Source organism: Alligator mississippiensis, chromosome 13, assembly GCF_030867095.1.
Source record: "Alligator mississippiensis isolate rAllMis1 chromosome 13, rAllMis1, whole genome shotgun sequence".
Lineage (NCBI taxonomy): Eukaryota > Metazoa > Chordata > Crocodylia > Alligatoridae > Alligator > Alligator mississippiensis.
Genome location: NC_081836.1, coordinates 11,932,778 through 11,954,165, shown reverse-complemented (window position 1 = coordinate 11,954,165; position 21,388 = coordinate 11,932,778). Strand labels below are relative to the sequence as shown.

The 21,388-nt window shown below is 45.8% G+C and overlaps 2 protein-coding genes across 6 annotated transcripts in view; both read left to right on the top strand.

Moving 5' to 3' along the window:
* The window catches only part of MTOR (mechanistic target of rapamycin kinase), a 102,734-nt gene extending 100,970 nt beyond the window's left edge, over positions 1-1,764 (top strand). For all 5 annotated transcript variants that reach the window (XM_019493846.2, XM_059716878.1, XM_059716877.1 and 2 more), the window contains 2 exons: positions 111-216; positions 815-1,764. In XM_019493846.2, coding sequence (XP_019349391.1) covers positions 111-216; positions 815-830 — 122 coding nt within the window. In that variant the 3' untranslated portion in view covers positions 831-1,764. The remainder of the gene's footprint in view (positions 1-110; positions 217-814) is intronic.
* Positions 1,765-3,145: 1,381 nt separating this feature from the next.
* EXOSC10 (exosome component 10) lies at positions 3,146-21,345 on the top strand. The gene is made up of 25 exons (XM_014610356.3): positions 3,146-3,603; positions 5,175-5,311; positions 5,803-5,926; positions 7,434-7,538; positions 7,918-8,080; positions 8,567-8,678; positions 9,000-9,075; positions 9,216-9,326; positions 9,806-9,949; positions 10,665-10,855; positions 11,490-11,646; positions 12,282-12,430; positions 12,658-12,708; positions 13,510-13,621; positions 14,384-14,431; positions 15,302-15,380; positions 15,548-15,666; positions 16,204-16,302; positions 16,894-16,968; positions 17,413-17,500; positions 18,341-18,414; positions 19,193-19,361; positions 19,837-19,898; positions 20,500-20,576; positions 21,155-21,345. The coding sequence occupies exons 1-25, from the start codon at positions 3,367-3,369 to the stop codon at positions 21,183-21,185; spliced, it is 2,790 nt and encodes a 929-aa protein (XP_014465842.1). The 5' UTR covers positions 3,146-3,366; the 3' UTR covers positions 21,186-21,345.
* The last annotated feature ends 43 nt before the right edge of the window (positions 21,346-21,388 follow it).

Below are 21,388 nucleotides of genomic sequence, written 5' to 3'. Positions count from 1 at the left end.
GGAGGAGAGAAAATTCACCTTCACATTGCTGCCCTACCTACCACCCAAAAGTCAAGCGAGGTAATTTGCCATGCAGTCTCTCTCTTATGTGTTTCCCTTTAATTTTAAAGGTCGAGACTTCTCTCATGATGAAACTCTGGATGTAGCCACACAAGTAGAGCTGCTCATTAAACAAGCTACTTCCCATGAGAATCTCTGCCAGTGCTACATTGGATGGTGAGTTTGTTGTTATGCCAGCCTGGCAAAAAAAAAATCCCCTCTCAGTTCTCCAGAACAAATGCTTGTTGTGGGGATGTTGAATGGGGATTAAGGAAGTTAAATATCGTTAGTCTTATTGGCCATTGTGTGAAGATGGCCAAGTAGATATTGTGCCTAGTTTAGCAAACTTTTTTGTGACTGTTTTGCAAGGATACCTTAAGCCCTGTCCTATAAGAAAGCAATCTGTTAGAGATGGAAGAGCGATTAAGGACATTTAAGTCGCAATCAGATTGAAGGTTTTAGACTTGTGAAATTAGATGTTCCGATCCTGCAGATACCAGTTGCTGAGTATGGTTGGAAAATTGTGCACTTTGTAGTCAATATGGAACCTGTATGCCTCCATCCTCTTAGTTGTTCCTTCACTTTTGGTTGTGTTCAAGGATGTTAGACCTTTAGTCTGATAATGGGGAATGAGCATTAGGATCATACTGGGTTTTTCCTTGATTACAGAAAGGTTTCTGGACAGTATAATCAGTGCTTCTCAACATTTGTCTTTGCTTTTATGAAGCTGTAGGGAAGACCACCCTTCTTAAATCACTTCTGTTGTCTCCTTTAGGTGTCCTTTCTGGTAACAGAAGATTCTAAAGTATCCACAGCCTTTATTGGAGGCTTTTGCACTCCAAATGTATTCTTCTACAAGCTGAAAAGCTTGGACTGAAATCCAGCTTTTATCAAATATTTTGAAATGTAAATGAAAAGAGTTATTGTATATTAAAAGTTGGTTTAAACCAATTTATAGCTGCTGTTAAAGAACATGAATTGTCCAAAACAGAAGACTTGATTTGGGTTTCCAGAACGGTGAAGACTCAACTAGACCATAAATATATGGTTTGTTTGGTCTTTGGGAATTGGGGATCCATTGAAAATAATGAAATACGGGTTTGAACTTAACTTACAGTGTAACTAACCTAAAATAATTTGCAAATGAATTATTGCCCTGGTCAATCTTTTGGCTGCAGCTGCAGTGAACTCGTACTCATGCACGAGGGCTTGTTAGGGTTTGGGAACAAGTTGGGGTGCCGGAGAGCAAGAGACAGAATTTTCTCTGTACCTTGCATTATCTCGTGTGTTCTGAAACTGCTCCCACCCAGAAATCAATGAGGGATAAAGTTTGGCTGAGACTTCAGTGGTAACTCAACAAGCATATTTCATTCTAGATTGAGTAATAGGGGTAGATCCAGTCATAGTGTCTTAAGAAGGGTTGACCTGTGGCAAAAGGAAAGCAGGGTAGAATCAAAAGACCACTTGGGAGTTTCCCACACTAGCAGACAATAGAACAGTATTGGGAAGTAATTAAGAAAAACTGACTGCTTGGCATAAAAAGCAGTAAGGGAGAAGAACTGATCATGCTTGGAAATGGAGAAAAATGTAAGGGTGAAAAAAAGTAACAATTTATGAATAAAACAAATATTAAAATGCACAAGATACAAAGTGTAGCCATGTTTAGATGCCATGTTGTATTTGAATATTTTTGTGCCAATAAATTACACTCAAAATCTACAAAAACAGTTTTGACGGAGTTTTTATTTATACCAAAGGATTACTTAGGAAGTATAAAGGTGAGGCAAGAAAGCATCGTACTAGAATACCCTGGAGGGCATAAACTGTTCATAGAGGATTAGGTGCGTCTAAAATGTGTCTTGTGTATTTGATTCTTGTATGCTTGTCCTCATAATTAGCAATTACCTTGCTCTGAATAGTAGTGGAGACAAAATAGTCAAGACTCAGGGACATCAGTCATGTGCATCAAAGCTTACCTGTTTAGAAATCTTCTGGTTTATATCCAGCTGATTGTAATTATTTCCCTGACTGGACTGTGTTTAAGTAGACTTTCATTAGTTGTGATTTTTAGGTCCTCTTCTCTAAACACAAATTATCGTCTCTGCAGGACACAGCTAGAACTCTCATGTGATCTTTGTGTTGAATGTGGTTGCAAAGGAACGAAAGGTGTAGGTGTTGGACTCTGTAGCAATTTCTTCTTTACTGACACAAAATCAAAGTGATATAGTTTGGTGAGGATCACCTTGTCTGACCCCCTTGCAAATAACACAGGCTCTTGAAATTTATGGGGGTACTCCATTTGATGTCAGTTTAAAATAATTCCAGCGTGACAGCTTGATAACACAAATGGCAAGTTCCTGGTCGTTTAGATTCATTTTTCTCTCTGCCGTTGCCGCTTTGGAATAATCCTAACATGAGAAACTGGGCCAGGAGTGACATTGCTTAAGATTTGAATGGTTGTCTCCACCTGCTGGCAAAATGAAGCTGGTGACTCAAGTCTTTGAACAAGCATAGAGCCCGCACGGTGCAACGTGAGCTTGGAAGATGAGTGACCTTGGATGTCTCAAAAGATGCTGTCATCTAACTACATTCATCCTGCAGTCAAATTTTTGGGGGGAAAGTGATATCTTTTATTAGACCAACTAAACAGAAAACGTGTGCTTTGCAAGCTTTTGGGCACAAACATCCTTCAGGCATAGGGGGAGTCTGGTGTCTCCTGGCTGGAATAGAAACCAATATGTAAAATGCAGGTCTGTGAAAATGCAAACGCCAGGCAGCAAGGCTCAGAGGCCACGAGAGTGAGGCAGGTAGGAGTGGAAGGGGAAGATGCTGACCTGGTGATAAGCTGTAGCTGGTAAAATGCAGAGAGGTTACCTGGGCTTATAGGATGGCAGGCAGGTTGTAATGTGCCATAAATCCAGTGTCTATGTTTAGTCCATGATTTTTTATATCCAGTAATTGATGAAGTTCATTGGCTCATCTAGGAAAGGTGTTTTGTAACTCCCCTTTGAGGATTGTAAGTGAGATTGGAGAGCGATTGTCCTGGGAGAAGCCTGCACCTAGTTCTCAGCACCACGTTCATCCTGGGCTTTCTGAGACCCCGGGAACAACGGGCTGGAGCACTGCAGGGAGCAGGCAGCCCTGAAGGCGCTCCTAGGCCGGACTAGGAGAGCTGTGCCGAGCAGGCCTGCGCTGGGCGGCGCAGGAGGCTGCGCCCTGGAGCGCGGGAACTACGAGCGGGAGGCGTGGTCTGAGCTCGCCCCGCCCATTGTGCGTCTAGCCCTAGCAAGCCCGGAGGAACCAAGAGCAGCGACTTCCTCTCCCAAGATGCGCATGCGCCAGCCAGGATGGCGGCTCCGGTCTCGCGAGAGCACTCTACCACCGCGCGACTCTACGTCCAAGATGGCCGCTACCGCTGGGGGTGGAGGCGGCGGCAGCGCAGCGAAAAAGAGCAAGATGACGACCAAGAGCAGCGGCGGCGCAGCCGGGGAGGCCGCGGAGCCGCCGGAAGGCGGCGGGGATGCGGTGCTGCCTGGTTTCCGGGACGCCGACTCCTTCGCCAAGGTACGTGAGCGAGCAGCCCCGAGCCCCCCCTCTCCCAGGATGCAGCGCATGGGGCCCCGGGCGCGGGGTATGCTGGGAGGCGTAGTCCCTTCCTGCGTCTCCCGTCACTTAAGCTTCCTGGAGAGGCACGTCGACGCTCCACTTCCCAGCATGCCGTGTGCCTCCTGTACGGCGGCCGGCGGGGCCCGCGCGCAGCGGTGCATGTTGGGTGGTGTAGTTTTTTCCGGGGCCGCGTGGCGGAGCAACACAGACCCCCCCACGCGGGCAGCACCGGCTTCGCTCCTGCTGGAGACTGAGACAGCCTGGCCCTGATGTGTCTGTTACAACCTCCCTTCCCATCTCGAGCGCCCCGGGGTCCTTGCCAGGTGGTCGGGGGGCCCAGGCAGTGGTTATGGGGTGCACATGGGGCCGTGCGTACAACACAACGCGCACTCCTCATAGACGCACGGAGGAGCAGGGACTTTTGGGGGTCATTGAGTCACACCCCCTGCCTGAGGGAGGTTCATCCCTGTGCAAACCATGCCATACAAACCGTCATCTAACGCTATAAGACTGCCGCCAGCCCCGACGTGACAGACCTAGCTCTAACCTGCCGCAGGTGATGCCAGGGAAGCACAGCCGCCAACATGCTGCTTCTGTCAAATGTTGTCGGTATAGACCTTTTTCTCCAGGGAAAAAGAAACTAGAAGCTTTATCCATGTGACGGGGACAGATTATTCAGTTTAAGCCTGAACTGAAATAAAACATAACTTCATGGAAATGAATTCAAGGCAGTCTGCAGGGCTGTGAACTGGAGCTTCGTTACCAGGGACAGCTGAGAGAGAGCAGCGTGGATTGGTGGGACTTCAAGACCGTTAAGGGTTGTTAACATTCGGGGAAGGAAAAGTTGAGAAGGTAGATGATGAGAACAAGCCATGAAATCAAGCGACTCCCTCAGCTCTGCCTCGGTAGAAATGCTGCTGTAGGTGGTTGGTTTTAAACTTTGGGTGGAGCAGGAATCAAAGGAGGGTGCAGCTACCCAGTACATCCCACCCGCCCTAATCAACCCCATGGCCTGTAAACACGATTCACAAGCTAAACCCAAAGATTTCAAATAGGAATCTAGTGGTTAAAAGTAATTTGACTTATTCTGGTCTTTCCGAGTTCTCTGCAGCAGAAGAATCGGTCTGTTATTTTTCTGCGATCAGAAAACGAGTGAAAACAAAGAGCTGGCATTGTCCAAGGGGTTTCTCCAGTATATCGAGGGATACCTCAAGTCCAATAAGGTCGAGAAGCCCTGCATTAAAAGAAGAAAATGATTGTGTTGACTTCATAAGCTCTTTTTTGATCTTTTATTTCTTGCCAGTTTAATTCCAAACTTGACTTTTGGCTCCACCATGCTCTCCCCTAGTTTTAGGTTTCTTTTTTGATTACACGAAACCAGGGTGTCACAAGTTTCTGTATTGAAAGTCCTGCTTCAGCTTCAAGTTGTAATGCAGTGCAAAGTATAGGAGCACTGAGTGCTCATCTGACGGTGTCCTGGAAGAAAGGAAGGACAATGTGGGATGATGTTAATGTTGTGTCTCTAACAGTATGCCCTCGGCACAGTGGTGGCTGCTACCAAGGCATCTAATGGGCTCCCTCAGCCGGGAGACGAGTACGACTTCTACCGAAGCTTTCCTGGGTTCCGAGCCTACTGTGAAACGCAAGGAGACAGGCTGCTTCACTGGTGAGGGGTTTTACTTGTGCCAGCGCTGAGATCTGTTGGTTCAAATCCAGATGCAAAGACAGAGAATCTTTTTCTTTGGGAGTTCCAGAATAATTTGAGAGAGGATTTTATTGCAAGTATTTTAACTGCTTTCTTAAAAAAATATTTAAGCTGTTTTTCCAGCATATTACAATTTAATGGCAACATCACCATTTCCCTGTGAGGATTTGGATGAGGAACTGTCAGAGAGGGTAGAAACAAAAATATAAACAGATGGCTTGCTTTGAATTCCTCAGACTCAGTGAAAATTAATTGCAGTTAATAGCCAAGCAATGCTTGGAGTAAACATTCATTTTATGTTCGGGTTTCAGGTGTCTGAAGGTAGTATATCTGATATTGCAAACTGCAGAGAAGCCAATGCTTGGGAGGAATCTTAGTAAATGTTCTGGTTTTATATAACTGCTGCTAATGTGATCTAGCAAGTAGCGTTCAGTGCACTGGTCTCTTGTCAGCATGAGCAGAGTGATGCAGTACCACGGCTGTCGCAGTCACATCAAGGATCGCAGCAAAGTGACAGAGCTGGAAGACAAATTTGATTTGTTGGTCGACTCCAACGATGCAATTCTTGAACGAGTGGTGAGTAAACCTGCCTTGTCGCTTTGTCTGGTCCCTGTTCAGCAGTCAAAGGGGAGGCTTTCTACAAGAATTTTAGTCACAGTCTTGCTCTGATATCTGAATCCTGTTTCATTTTTACAGTGTCACTAGCTGTTTGCCCTGGCATTATTCCTTCACCATCTTTAGTTAAAAAACATTCCAGCCCAACAGAGGACTGTTTTACTCAGATGTCTGTTTCTATCATTCAGATCATGGCTACAGGATGGAACTTATACAGTAAGGGCAAAATGGGTATTTGTATTGGGGTAACACCTAAAGGCTCCAACTGACACGGGGACCTCTTTGTGTTGGTGCTGTACTTGCATGTGGTAAAAGAAAGTCCCTGACCGGAAGAGCTTTCAGTCCAATATTCACAGCAGACAGGCTGGAAGGGGAAGTGGAAACAAAAACACGAAGTGATTTGCCCAAGGTCACAGAAGAGATCAGTGGCCAAGCTGGCAGCAGATGCCAAGGTTCTGACTGCTCCTGGAAGCCAGAGAGATACAGACAGAACTTTCCATGGCAGACAAGGTGGTGGTATTGGAGACTGGCAGAGAAGAGCCTGCCCATCGGGGTGCCAGACCAGCTGTATTGCTCATTACTTTAGGCACAGAAGGGACTTGGAATTGTTACACCAACCATAAGGAAGAAATCAAGCTAACAGCTGATCGAATTAAAATACCACAGAGAGCAGAGACCTTGGCACTGTTTGCATTCAAAATCAGCCTCCTGCTTAAATCAGTTATCTAATTAGTGTTTTTCAGCCCCACATCATGGCACATGGTGTTTTGGAGGCTTTAGCCTCCCAGAATTTTATATTCTGCAGTCACTAACACCAAAGTACAGCAACTATGAACACCACCAAGCAAGGGTGACAGTGCAGCCTTGGACTGGAAGTTAAACCCAACATTTTTCTGCCTCTGCCACTGGCTTGCTGTACAACTGTGAGCAAGTGGCACCACCTCTCTTTCTTTCTGTCTTGTCTGTTAAGAGTGCAAGATCTCTGGGGTGGGGCTGTATCTAACCACTTGCCTGTACAGCACATAGGACCCTTATTTCATTGGGCCCTCTAGGTATTACCTGACCTTCAGGCCAGTACCCAGCCATGAGACCATGCTTCCTCTATCATCATTTACTTTCCACCAAGACCAAGATTGTTTGCTACAGTCCTGCTCTGCTGAGAATATCCTAGCATTTTGTTTTCCTCCTGGTCCATCCCAGGTTGAAACACTAAGGAGAGCAGAGAGTTGGGAACAAAATGGTCAGGATATGGATGTCTGAAGACACCCCACTTGGATACTTTGGCAGGTGCATCTTTTGATCCTCCCCCTTAGGACTGACCCAAACATTTAGCCACTCAGTCCTTCACTTTTGAAGGAGATGTGCATGGAGGCAGCTGAACTTTTTTTTCTCAGTAACTGTGGGTTGCTAAGTACAGCCAGGTTTCATGTGACATTCTTCCCTTTCAATTCCTTTTCTTGGATTTCAGGGTATTTTACTGGATGAAGCAGCAGGAGTGAACAAAAATCAGCAGCCTGTCCTGCCAGCGGGGCTGCAGCTCCCCGAGACCATCATTTCCAGCTGGAACCGCAAGGTGAGGCACCCACAAGATGGTTGGTTTTGGTAAACTTATTTAGCTTTAATTTGCGAGTGTCATTGCTAACAGTGATTCAATGAGTTCGAGGTCTTTTAAATATTTTGACTATGGTTCATGGTTTCTTTATTTCCCAGGCTTTAGTCCAGAGTCAGGATCCTAAGTGTTCTGGCTTCAATTTCATACACACACAGGTTTTTTCTTAACCTAGATTCAGGACCCCTGGTTTGAATAACATATGCCTCTTAGATGCTGTGGCCTAACTGCAGAAACATTTCTTACCTTCTGGAGTATAATGCATCTGTGGGTATTGTATGAATCCTAAAGCAGGCCTTTCAAAAACCCACTAAAATGTTTGTGTGTGTATTTTTTTTAACAGAGTGCAGAAGCCAAGAGAACGAAGTCTGAAACCTTCCGGCTGCTTCATGCCAAGAATATTACTCGGCCACAATTAAAGTTTCGGGAGAAGATTGACAATTCCAACACTCCCTTCATTCCTAAACTTTTTGTAAAACCCAATGCTCTGAAACCACTGCCTGAAGGTAGGAAAGCAAGGGAAAGAGGGCTGCCTTTGTCTTGGGTTGTGTATAAAGAACACCGAACAGAAACTTACTCTGACAAGCCAGGAGAGAACTCCCTGAACCTAGCAGACATAGACATGCAGGAGGAGACTAGAGTAGTAGTAATCCCTGTAGTTTGTCATTCTGTTTTTCACTACAGAGTAGCATTCAGCAGCTAGAACCCAACAGTGGTTATTTGAGCCGTTCGTGTCAGATATGATTCATTTGTCTTTAAAAAATGGTCACCCATTGCATTACAGCTGCTTCATCTTGCTCAAGTAGCACCCTAGACATACCTAGTACTTTAAATTGGGAGGCACAGGAGAAATCTCATGCAAGGTGCAGAACCTGCATCCTCTGGTTCTCAGTACTTAATGGTGCTGCTCCTGGTGCAGCGCAGAGAAGCTGGGGTTAGGGATCAGCATGTCTTGTTTAGCTTTGTCTGATTGTTCGATCTCGGTCATTCAGCACTTGCCAAGAGCAGACGGGAGCGAAAGGAGCGTCCTGAGGACTTGGATGTGCCGGCTGCACTGGCTGATTTCCTCCATCAGCAGAGGACCCAGCAGACTGAGCAAGACATGTAAGAAATTGTGTATGCAGCAGGGTGCTAGGAAAGCCTCTGGCTTTGTGCATTTTATATGTATCTTTATGCAGACGCATCACATGCACACCTTTGGCCTGGGTGCTTTCATGCGTAGGTATTTGATGTGTCATCAGTTGTTCTCTGCATATGCATTCATAATTATTTTATGCCTACACGTAACAAATCCACCAAGTGGTAAGATTTCTGATCAGTAACAGGCAAAGTGCAGTTGCTTACAAAGAGTCACTGTTGCCTTCTCCCTTCAGCTCCCTGCATTTGATTGGAATGACACCTGTTCCTTGTTTCTGCTTTTTGAAGGTTTGCTCACCCCTACCAGTATGAACTGGAGCATTTTTCTCCACCAGATGTAGTTCTTGAGAAACCGGAGCCCCAGGTTAGTGGCCAGGTTACACTAGTAAAAGCCTAAAAGAGGGAAATGTTGAAAGCAAGAGTAAGTGATCTATGTGCAACGGATCCTGTTTCCAAGGCATTTTGTGGGAGGCAATTGCCATGTCAAACCTTTCGTTTTGCTAGATGTTCAGGCCTCTTGAGGAAACGCCTTGCCATTTTGTCTCTACACTGGATGAGCTGGTAGAACTAAATGAAAAGCTTGTCAACTGCAAAGAGTTTGCTGTGGATTTGGAGGTAAGTTTTAAACTGTTTAAGCTAGCACTTAAGAAAGCATGTCCTACTACCCTTCTGGTTGTCAGTCCTTTTCAGTTCATTGCCTTGTATAACATATATTCCTTCCATCAACTTCTTTTGTCGTTGTCCCAGCCCTACTAAATGCTGGTGACCAGAAGAAGGCTGAATGGGATTATGATTGACCCCCCCCTCCCCCATAATTTTGCAGACTTGATTATTTTGCAGCAAAGTTTGCATATTGAATTTGGTCTCTCTTGGATTCTTCCTATGATCCTCTAAGTTATGCTGTGAACCATAGAAAGAACCAGCTTAGCCTAAATCATTTTTCTGATTGTATTAATACAACAGTGGTAGTGATTGGAAAGGAACACATGTGCTTACCACTAATGACTTTTTAGAAGATTCCTTGGCTACCTTTGCAGTGCTGTGTTTCACAGCACTGCTTACTAAGCTAACTGGCCTCTTCTGTCTCCTGGTAGCACCACTCCTATCGGAGCTTCTTGGGATTGACGTGTCTGATGCAGATCTCCACCCGGACAGAGGATTTTATCATTGACACACTGGAGCTTCGGAGTGACCTGTACATTCTGAACGAGCCCTTCACAGACCCTGCAATTGTAAAGGTCAGTTGCCCCGTTGCAGAATACTCTGAGTTTTGTCAGGGACTGAGCTGTAGCTTGAACCTACTCTCTTCTGCCATGGCCAGCTCTGGACCTGATCCAATACCTGTTACAATTGCTAGTAAGAGTTACTGGACACTGATTCAACCTTTATTTTCCACAGGCCATGGTGAGATGCTAGCAACATCTAATCTCCCTGATACAAGGAGAAATGTTAGCTAGTTAGTAATAGCCCAGCAGTGAATCGGGTGCCTTCCAGGCAGTTCTGTATACCTCAGACTGTGCTGCAAATGAACCAGGATATCATTGTTTAGTGCTTCTCATGCATAAAGAAAGAGCCTGCATGCCAGACAAAATAAATACATAGGCACATAGGGATGCATAGAAGCATAAACTGCAAAGAAGCAGTAGCATTTAGGATTAATTTCCTCAGTTTCAGCTTTCTTGGTTTTTATCATGCGTTTTGAGGGGAATGTAGCTGGTTTCAATTTATTTAGTTTACATGTGTCCCAATGAGAGAGACAGTGTTGCGGTAGCATAGTCTGAGTGAAACTTGGCCTTAGGGTTCTGCTGGCAATAAGATGGAGAAAGGCAAGCAAAGAAATCATTTAGAAACATGAGCATCAAACTCAGATGCCAGCAAGCCCAATGTGAGGCCTTTGCATGGAGTTGTTTGTCATGTAATCTTACTACCTTGCCTTCCTGTTTTGCCTTGCAGGTCTTTCACGGCGCAGATTCGGACATGGAATGGCTACAGAGAGACTTTGGCTTGTACTTGGTGAACATGTTTGATACACACCAGGCGGCCCGTCTCCTCAACCTTGGCCGGCATTCTCTAGACCATTTGCTGAAGCTCTACTGCAACGTGGATGCTGACAAGCGGTACCAGCTGGCTGACTGGCGGATTCGGTGAGAGTTTGTGCTTGATGTATTGGGTTTAGAGTGAAGGGCAGAGTATGGGGCTCATTTGTTTGTTAACACACTACCTTGCCTAGTTCCAAGTCGAACAGTTCAGTAGAGCTTTTTGTTAGCTCTTTGCTGATCTAGGAACAAATAGTAAAGACTTCACAGCACAGTTAAAATCCATGAGCAGAATTGTGAAATGAGGCTGTTCTGTTCCAGCAGAGGCCCCACTTCAAGTTTCTATCCACTGGAGAAAAAAGCTGTCACTCAGCACAGTGACCAAGCGATAGGACCTGGGTTTCAAAGCGAGTCCTACAGTCCCATCCATCTCCACAGGCCCACAAAGAGCTCAGGTGGGGTAGAGGCTCAGCAGAGCCTCTACTCCATGAGATACCTGCAGTACTTGATTCCCCATGATGATACTGGGGATCTTGCTTTCCCAGCCATGAGATGGGCTTGTGGGAAAGTGTCCTGTTGCTGCCCCTGAGTGGACTCTGCTGGTAGGAATCCTGAGAAACCCTGCATTCATTCCTGGGGTGGACTGGGAAGCAGCTTGCCTTGATGAGCACTGGCACAGGGGGTTGCTGGGGTGGCAGAGCTTCCAAGATGTATTTGTGCAATGAGCATTCTCTTTTTGCAGCCCTTTGCCAGAGGAGATGCTGCATTACGCCCGGGATGACACTCACTACCTGCTCTACATTTATGACAAGCTGAGGGAGGAGCTGTGGAACAGAGGGAACGGAAAGCCCACACAGCTCCAGGTTGTGTGGCAGCGGAGCAGGGACATCTGCTTAAAGGTAACCTCCCCTGGGGGACCAGCTCCTATTTGGGTCAGGGTAGAGAGGACCTATGGTTTGCCCAGCCCATTCCCATCCTTTTGGAAGAAAACACTTCTTCTCTGTGGGTATCTGGAAATACTCTGGCAGATATAGGCTCATGACTAGTTACCACCAGGTAAAAACTTCTTAATGTAAAGCCCTTTAACCTTTTTCCAAACCCCTGATGTTGACACTTGACACTTACCAGCGGATATTTCTCAAGCCAAATGATTCCTATCCCCATTTCTAATTCTTCTGGCTAGTCCTAGTATGAGGTCTGAATGCTGGAGTGTTGTCTCACTGCATGAGGTCCAGTGAGAACAGAAGGTGGTGTGTCCTCATCCTTGGAACACTACAGGCCTTGTGTATTTTAAGATGCTCTTAGATTTACTTAGATTAAAACACAAAGATGAGAGGAGCTGGAGGTAAAGTTAAGAAACAGACATCAAATATTTAGAGTGCATTTCAAGCTGCCCTAAATCCCTGAGATATTGTGGGAAAGCCAACACTCTTCTTCCACTTGTGTGTGACTGACGGAGAGAATGCAGCCTGCAAAGCGCCAGAGAGATGACGCACTAATGTTGATCACCTGTGTCTGACTTCTTCCTCTACAGAAATATATCAAACCCATCTTCTCAGATGACTCCTATCTTGAGCTCTACAGGAGACAGAAAAAGCATCTCAACACACAGCAGCTAACTGCCTTTAAGCTTCTCTATGCCTGGCGGGACAAGCTATCACGCCAAGAGGACGAGAGTACAGGGTAGGAAGTCATTTGTTACAGGCAGGCGTTAATGTTTGGAATGAGTGTAAGATTCTGCTCCTCTCTTTGGGGGCAAAAAGTGCTGGCCCTATTGCTAAAAACAGTTACCGAAAGCAATATCCAGCGAGGGGCACCCTTACTCTCTTCCTCTGCATTCCAAAGCAGAAATTGTGTATATGAGCTGAAAGGATCCTAATCTGTCACATTAATGTTACTCTCTGTTGCAGGTATGTGCTGCCAAACCACATGCTGCTGAAGATAGCAGAAGAGCTGCCCAAGTAAGTCTCTGCTGAGCCTTGAGTATTGTACACTCATGTTCCACAATGTCCCACACCTGCCAGTCAAGTGTGTGTTGTTTTTTTCTGGTACCACTTTATTTCCATGGTTGGCTAATCGCTCCCTGCAGCCAGTATTGCGTCTGCCCTCAGTCCATCAAGACTGGGGAATTCAGTACACAGAAAAAGTCAGATGGTGAGCTGCTCAAATCCAAAGGATTCCAGAATACTTCATTCTTCTGGTGCGCTCATGCAAAGCATCATGACATTGTTGCAGGTCTTCTCACCAGGGGGTCCCAATATGTCTACCAGCATTAGAGAGAGGGCTGATTTCCCAAAGAACATCTTGTGGCTCTTTAGTTTATAAAGGCAGTTGTATATGTGCCAGGCCTCACTCCTGTCTCCCATGGCATTCCTTTGTTAAACAAGCTTGTCTCTTGGAGCTTGAGGTTCACAGTTGAACATCTTTTCTTGAAAACAGCCAAAATGATGCGCGTAATTGAAAGCTGGCACTAGTGCCCCTTTGTATAGAGGGAGTGTGGGGAAGAATGCATTTATGAAGGCTGTATGCAGGCAGACACCAGTTCCCACCAAAGGGGAGGGTGGTGGGGCCAACTAATGGATTCTCCTTGTCTGCACCACCCCGATTTTGAAGAATGTGGGGTACGCTGGATACACAGCATCTTACTCAGCTGAATTGCCTTCTGTGGCACTGAGGCCTGCAGTTACATCTGACTGACATTCATTTATACATGGATGTTTGATTTATCAGCTGAGAATATAGCAGTGTCTTTCTGTCTTTAGAGAACCCCAGGGCATCATTGCTTGCTGCAACCCAGTCCCGCCTGTAGTTCGCCAACAGATCAATGAACTGCATCTCCTTATCCAACAAGCCCGAGAGATGCCTCTGCTCAAGGTAGGGGGACCTTTTACCAACACATAGCAGGGTTTAGTGGGTGTGAATGTTTCAGTCACATTCTTGCCCTTGCTTTCTAAAGAATCCTAATGATCTTGTAGGTACTGGAAACCTAGTAAAAGTCTGTATGTGTAAAGCTGCTGCTGGATTTGGCTGCATGTGGAATGAGCCAAAACCTCAGTGTGAATGCTGCGTAGTACCAGATCCATTGTGTAAGCAGATCACTTCCTGGAGCAGTATTTTCACTGCAAGAAGGGAAATCAGTCACTAGTAATAGACCCTCCAGGAACTAGAGGAGTAAGAGGGTAAAAATACCCACTGCGAAGCAGGACGTGGGCATCTCTGGGGTTTCTGACTCTACTATTTTGCCTGTTAACCAACACAAGTTATTTAAACCTACAGAACTGGTTGGGCATACATAAAAGACCACCAGGGTCAATCCCATGCAGTGTGGGAAGGTAGATGTGTGCATCTGGCCTCATTACTCTATGTAAGGTTTTCGTATCGGCCGACATGCTCTGCTATGCAAAGTATACCCTTGTGCGGTGAAGTGGAAGTAGTTACAAGCTAGAGCACAACCTAGCTAGATGTAGGTTTAATTTCACCTGTCCTTGGGCAGAGAAACCCCTCACAAAAACACTATGAAGCTGTCATCCTACCAGAAGTGCTGAAAATACTGGTTAAAGGAAGCTTGTGTCTACAGAATCTAGGTGCTTTACTGTGAACGTTTAGTAATTTTCTTATTTTCTTCTCTCATCTAAGTCTGAAGCAGCTTCAGTGACAAAGAAGGGACCTCTCTCCAATCCAGAGGTACTGTGTATTCAACAACTATTTAAACTGCCACAGCAGAAGATGTGATTGCTGAAACATCAGTCAGGCAAAATAGCGCAAATCAATCAGCAAGATGGCTTGCTGACCACAGACCCAGTGATATGGTCATTTCTGGTGCGGACAGACGTGGTTGGGAGGACGCACTTTACCAAAGGAAGCAGCACATTAGTTTGACCCGGGTCTGCAGTGTCTGTATAGATTGGGTGCTCCAGCGGGGTTTCTCAGCACTTTTATCTAAAGCAAATTCAATCGGCTACTAGATAAAACACCAAAACGCAACTAAAGCACCCTGTCTATACAGGCATTGGTCAAGCCAGGTCCAACTAATGCACTGCCTCTTCTGGGCATGTGCTGGGCTTGGCACAGGCGTGCACCAAGTTTTTAAAGTAAAGCACTATTGGGTGAGTGTTGCTTTATATCAGTAAGCAGTCTTCCAGATTATTGATCTCTTCTTTTCAGCCTAGTTTTTCCCTCAAATGCCTGTAAACCTGTCAGTTGTAAATCAGTGTTTTAAAACCTTCAAGAGGGACTATACGAAAGTCTTCCATCAGTGAATGGTGCAGCTGTTGGATGGCGTTTTGTGGCTATTTATGATGACTGACATTAAGAATGGAATTTCTAGCTGAGTTTCTGCAACAGTCATGTCTGAAGTACAGTATTCTTGCTAACCCAGAGACACATCCTTCTGGTACAAGCTATGTGCACTAGAAGCTGAGCTGCGTGTTAGGAATACCTAGCCTTAAATATCATCCATAAATTTAGATTGTGATTAGTTTGTTGCTGTCTTCTGTGTAAAAACACCTACTATGTTGTACCGATCACCTGTGTCTCACTTGAATTTTTTTGTAGAAGCCAGAGAATCACTTATTTGGACCTCATGACAGTTCCCACATTACCCTGGACGATCCCCAGAACCACTTGTCATTAGGTAAATCTGGAGACAACTTCTAACTTGTGCTAAGTAGGAAGAAACATGGATTCATTAAGAGTCATCTGACACGTTAAGAATAGTGTTGACAGACGGGCTTCAGAGCGCAAAAGTGCAGTAGAAAAGAATGTTCCAAAGAGCTAAGCTCTTAATTTTCCTTTCTGCAGCACCTGCCCCAGCTCTGACGTGTGGGAGTCTCTTTTCAGACGGGGAAGAGACAGATAGCGAAGGAATGTTGCCAGATTCTACATGCCTTGTTGCTACAGCCACCATCAGCATCTTCAATGTAAGTTCCGGTAGTACGAAGGGGTCTGCGCTGGAGTAGGAGAACACAAAGATTTGCTAATTTGTTATGGTAGTCTAATAATGTTATGCAAAATGCAGGCAGTTTGTAAGGATACATCAAAACCAAGTAGAGCAGGCAGGAGGCCAGGTAGGAAGTTAGCTATTCGTACAGTCCAAGGGTCACTGCCCTCATAAGGGTGTCAAATGGAGTAGAAAAAGATATAGTAAGCTCCTAAGTAACCAAAAATTCCTCAGACTGAAGCCAGTGATAGATGTGAGACTGGTGCACAAAGCAAGAGAATACACTGCCCTTCAGAAACTGGGACTATGTGAGCCCATCAGGGCTTGAGGTAAATTTCTGTCGGTAGCACCTCAAATTCCTTGTCTCCACCCTGCTCCCAAACAAAACCTCAGAGAGGATGTCCTAAATCCAGTTTGCCTTCACCAACTATTCTAGTGCTTGGTAAGACAGTTCTACGGAAAAGTTGCAGGTGACTGTTTAACTGTTTTATAAGCTGTTTTTTCTGCCTGCTTGTAGGAACCTGACGTGGAAGAAGGAGGGACTGAGAAGAATTTAACGGTTGCGCAGCAAAAGGCTCGGCGCATTATGGAGTCCTTTGAAAACCCGTTCAGGATGGTAAGCAGCACAGTCTGTCATCTGCAGTGGCAGCCAGCAAATCAGCCAATATAACTGGTCCCTTAAGGCAGGAAGGGTAGAAGTGTTTACAAAGCAGTTTTGAGAGACTCTGGTACAGCATCAGTTAGTGCTCACTTGCTGGAAACAAAGGACTTCATGCCAGGTGTATTTTGCAAGGAAAGTGTGGTTGTGTAGAGAAATAGGCCAAGAGGAAGTTCAGCAGGTTAAAAAATCAAATGTATTTATAAACTTACATGAGATATTTTTATAAAAAACGAATCTGGTTTACTTTTCAGGTCTTATACCCGATGATAATGTTTTACCATTTTAATCTGATAGTGTAAATGAGTTAGTTTCACTTGGATTCCACTTTGTTTCATTGCTAGATTGGCATGTACTTCACTAGGGTGTTTGGAGTGACAGGCTGCAGGAGGCGATGTGGTTCTTTGTAAAAGAGGAACTTTCTATAGCATCATAAGAATTTGAATTGGCACCTTCTAGGTCTGCCCCTTAGCTGTGTCTAGCTAACGTGTGGGATCTGGTCACTGGAACATGGTGTATTTTACACTCAGGTTGCTCTTTTTTTCTCAGTATCTGCCTGCAGAACAGAACCCTGCCCACGTCTCTCAGTCAGCAAAGTTTGACCCATCATCCAAAATTTACGAAGTAAGTGCTTATCTGCCAAACATTCTGCAAACTGCGGAGTTCTCCCCTGAGAGTTTTCAGAACCTGCTTGTTTCAGGCAGGTTTTTAGATTTGCATCTTTGGTAGCTGAGTATTGATCTCCTACGGCATTCCTATCCAGGAATGTCACTAGAGGAAGGGGAAACACAGTCACTCATATCCCTCACATTGCAAAGCAAGAAGCTGCAACTAAATCCCAAGATGCTCTTGCACTTTCCTGTGCCATAGGACTCCCCAAAAGCAGAGGGCTCCTCTTATAACCCAGAGATCCCTGCAGCAAATTTTAATCTCTAGTATAAAACAGTTTTCTCTTCTCTTACTGTGAAGGCAGGTAGGAGGAGGTGGGCAGGACTGTGAGCTTTTTCCCCTACTTGCCTGACTTCAAAGCAAGTGAGTGATCCTGGATAATTGTTTCTTTTGGCATAGATCAGCAATCAGTGGAAGCTGATGAATCAGACACAACTGCAGAAAGAGGCAAAGGAAGAAGCCAAAAAGAAAGTAGCAGAGCAGACAGGTAATGCCCAATTCTTTGGTGGTTATTGATGGAGAACAGAGGACAAGGGTGAGTCTTCTAACATCTCCTTGTAACAGCACTGTCTGGGCCCTGCATTCTCACTGTAGTCTTTTCTGCCAAAATGCTCTCTAAACTCTGCCAAAATGCTCTCTGCACTGGGGTTTAAAATCTATTAAAACCACATGAGCTGACTTGTGTGGCTAGTGGGAGGATGGCATAATGACTTCCTTCTAGTCTAGTAATACTTCTGTGGCACTCCCAGATCCTGCTAGGACTGGAAATCAGATGCAGAACTTCTTCATGGTAGCTCAGTGCCAGCATCTGAATGATCCTCACAGTAATCCCTAGCTTAATGAAAAAATCTCATTCTAGCATGGCAGGCCTCTGCCTTTTATTTTCTCTCCCTATTAAGGCCAAAACATCCAACTCTTGAGATTTGGGGATTAATGCAGTGGTAGAAGCATCTGCAGTGCAGATAGGTGCTTTGGCTCACCTCCCTCCATTACTAGCAGTGGAGTGGTGATTAGGGAGCTAAGAGAGTTCAAATGCAAAGATCTAAGGTAGAGAGTTTTTAAATAAAGTGCCCTGTGTATTGTTCAGGTGTCAGCCAGCAGCTGCCTTCCCCCAGCTCAGATGTCATTGTCCTGTCCTGTAGTCGGGGAACTCAGAGCCATTCAGATACGGGTTTCACATTAGGGAAATTGGAGCAAATCTGGTGTAAGAGTTGCCACTGCAGACCTGCTGCATGGTTCATTTTGAGACCTCTCCTGACAGGCTCATGCTTTGTTCCATGTCTGTTGCATGCATCGCATAATGTTTTGGGGCTTTTTACCCCCACAGCGGCTCGGGAGCAGGCCCAGAAGGAGTGCAAAATGGCTGCAGAAAATGTTGTTTCAGTTCGTGAACAAGCCGCGGTACGTATCCAGGCTTCCTGCAGGAAGCAAATGTTTGAGTGTCGGGCAAAATAAACATAGACCCTAATCTTAGAAATATATCCTTTGACACCAGGTCTCAGTTCACGGCAGTTGACCTCGGGGGGCTTGAGAGGTGATAGCTATTGATGGAACGTTTCTTGGCTTCTGATCCTGTACACAGAAACAGCCTGGTTTCACACCCCTGGAGACCTGTGCTGTGCCTCCTATACTCCAGATTCAGCTGTTCTTACTAGCGAATATGTTACGTTGCATGGGGATAGCAGCACCTCTACCCGCCACCTGCAATTTTACCTGTGGCATGTTGTAGGATATTCTTGGTTTTATGTGGCTGTGGTCTGTTAGGGGCTGCAGTGGACATTTGTTAGGGGTTTTTGGATTAAACAGTTGCTTGCAGATGCGGGCCACTGGATTCAGTGGCCAAGGATGGTCCCTCTGGTTCTGTGTCCCTTATTGTCCTCATCCTGTTTTCCGGGTCTCCCCCAGAATCTGGACTTGAAACCACAGTAGCTTCAGGCCCTTAATGTTAGATGATCATCAGCTTTTGTTTTTCATCTGAAAAGGCTCTGCTATGGGAATAGGGCATCCCAAACCCAGCAGAGGCCCAGATTGCCCAAGCTCATTGTTGTATCAGTCACAGCCCACCAGCTCTGCCGCTGCGTGTTTGCTTTATGGCATTTGGGCTTTTGCTTGCTGTGCTAGTGACCTCTCCAGGCCTAAACTTGTCCCGCTTCTGCTCCTTGCGCATTTGCTTTTACAGCAGGAGCAAGCTGGCAAGAAAAGGGAGAGAATTGCAAGCGAGCCTGAAACAGAGCTGCCAAAGCAAGAAAAGAAACGGCCAAAAGCCTCCCAGCAACCAGAGGAGCAGGAGACTCCAAAGGAGTTCACCCCCTTTGATTACAGCAAGTCTGACTTCAAAGCGTTTGCAGGTAAGAGCAGGATTCCCATAACATGGAGCCACCAGCTGCCAAGCTCAACCTTGTGTATGGGGTGGATGTCAGAAGCCCAAACCATAGAGCACCTTTTCCCTTTACAAAGTGAAGAATGGGAGGGATAGAATGACCCAGCCTGGCAAAGAGGCCAACTCACCATCTGGCTACCTCATTAAACAATGAACAGGATGGTGCGTGGGATGTCCTCTGTGGAATTACCTACTAGCAGCAGCTCCTTTTCCAACACAACAGACAAATGTTCTATTCAGTTCCAGCAGCTGGAGAACGGAGTGGGGTGTTGTCTAGCATGTAACGAGGTTCCATTTAAAGCTTGCTTTTCCCTCATTGGGGTGTTCTTTCATGGCATGGAAGGGCAGCTCGGGCTGTTGCCTGTAGCTAAGCAGCCACCTGCAAAGGCTTGTTTAAAAAACCTTCCTGACAGTGATTCCTCTCCACCCTGTGTCTTTCTCAGGAAGCAGCAAGTCCAAGCAGTCCTCGCAGTTTGATCCAGCCAAGCAGGCCCACACAGGCAAGGTAAGGGAGCGTTATGAAAGGAGGAACAGCAAGAAAGATGCTGCCACCAGGCCAGAGGGTCTCCCTCAGAGAAGTGCTTCTCGCCACAGCCAGGCCGCCTAGTGCAGCCTGGTTCCTGTACCCATCCTCTTTCCTATTTAATTGAGGAGCGCTGGTTCCTACAAACTTTCCTGATGATCTTTATGCCTACACTTAGAAAATTTGAATGAGCTCACATGTGAAACAGTGGCCCTAGGGCTCAGTTCCTTCAGTGCCTGGCAAAACCCATTGTACAGGGAGAGAGACAACATGGGACAATGGGGAAGCGTGGTGGGGACGTCGAACCTCTAGGAAAGGATATATAGATCCCTCTGTATACTTGCTAGCTGCGAAAGATTGCTCTCCAGTGGAGTCTGGGCCATGCACCATGGCTGGAACTGGTCTGCTCATTGTAGATGGAAAAAAAGAATCTTCTCCTCTGTAAAACTCGCTCGCCTCTTAAATAAGCAGAGAACATTCTGTGACTATAGGGGGATCAGGCAGGGTTAGAAGCGACTGAGCACTACGTGGACTGTTCTTTTCAGCACTTACCTCACTAGCACTTACTTTTCCTTTCTTGCAGAAATTTGGTGGAGCCAACAAACTTCAACAACAAGCTGGAAATAAAAGCATGTCCTACCTCGCTGGGAAAAGCAATAGGTATGTTGGCAAGCGGTCCTTGCCCAAGTGGGGGAGCATTTCCTGCCTGAGTGCTCTGAAGCAATAGGCAAAGAAGCTACTGTGCCACAGAGCAAGAGGGGTTCTGGGCATGCTTAATGTGAAGGTTACGCAACACCTACTGGTGTTTGTTTCGCAGCTTGACATTGGCTTCAGAAAAGAGCTTGTCAAAGAACGCAGTTAAAGATAACCTGTGCTGAAGGGTGTGGGGTGAGGAGGACCGAGGAATCTAGCTCTAGATCCTTAAGTTTAACCCAGGTGTGTGTTGGCACGGATGAACATCCTAGAGAGGTTTATCCCAAAGATAGTAAGTGTGAAGCTGCCCAGACCTCCCTCTTCTGAGGGAGGAGAGGAGATGAGCAGTATCACAGCCCTGCAGACCCCCTGCAGCTGTAGAATAGCAACATCACCTTTCACCCAGCATCGAGGTGGAGAAAGCAAGAAAGATTTGACTTCACTGCCCCCTCAGTACAGCCTTGCTCTCAGGTGTGGATTTGAGATCTCAAGCGTAAGCTTCGCACTGGAGGCATTTTAAATTCTTTCTGTAACTGTTTCTGCAGGGGCTCCAGGCACAACTGGCCAAAAAGATAGTGATTGTGAGAGACCTCTGGGAACAACCAGTGACCAATAAGTGGGAACTCTTGCCAGACTGTGGAGAAGCAGTTATCAGTCTCAACTACAGTTTTGTACAGAAATCTTTTTAAACCATTAAAATGCTTTTTTCCCCCCTAAAGGGGAAAAAAAATCTTAATTGCTTTGGCTTTGATCCTTTTTCTACTTTTAACAAGGACATG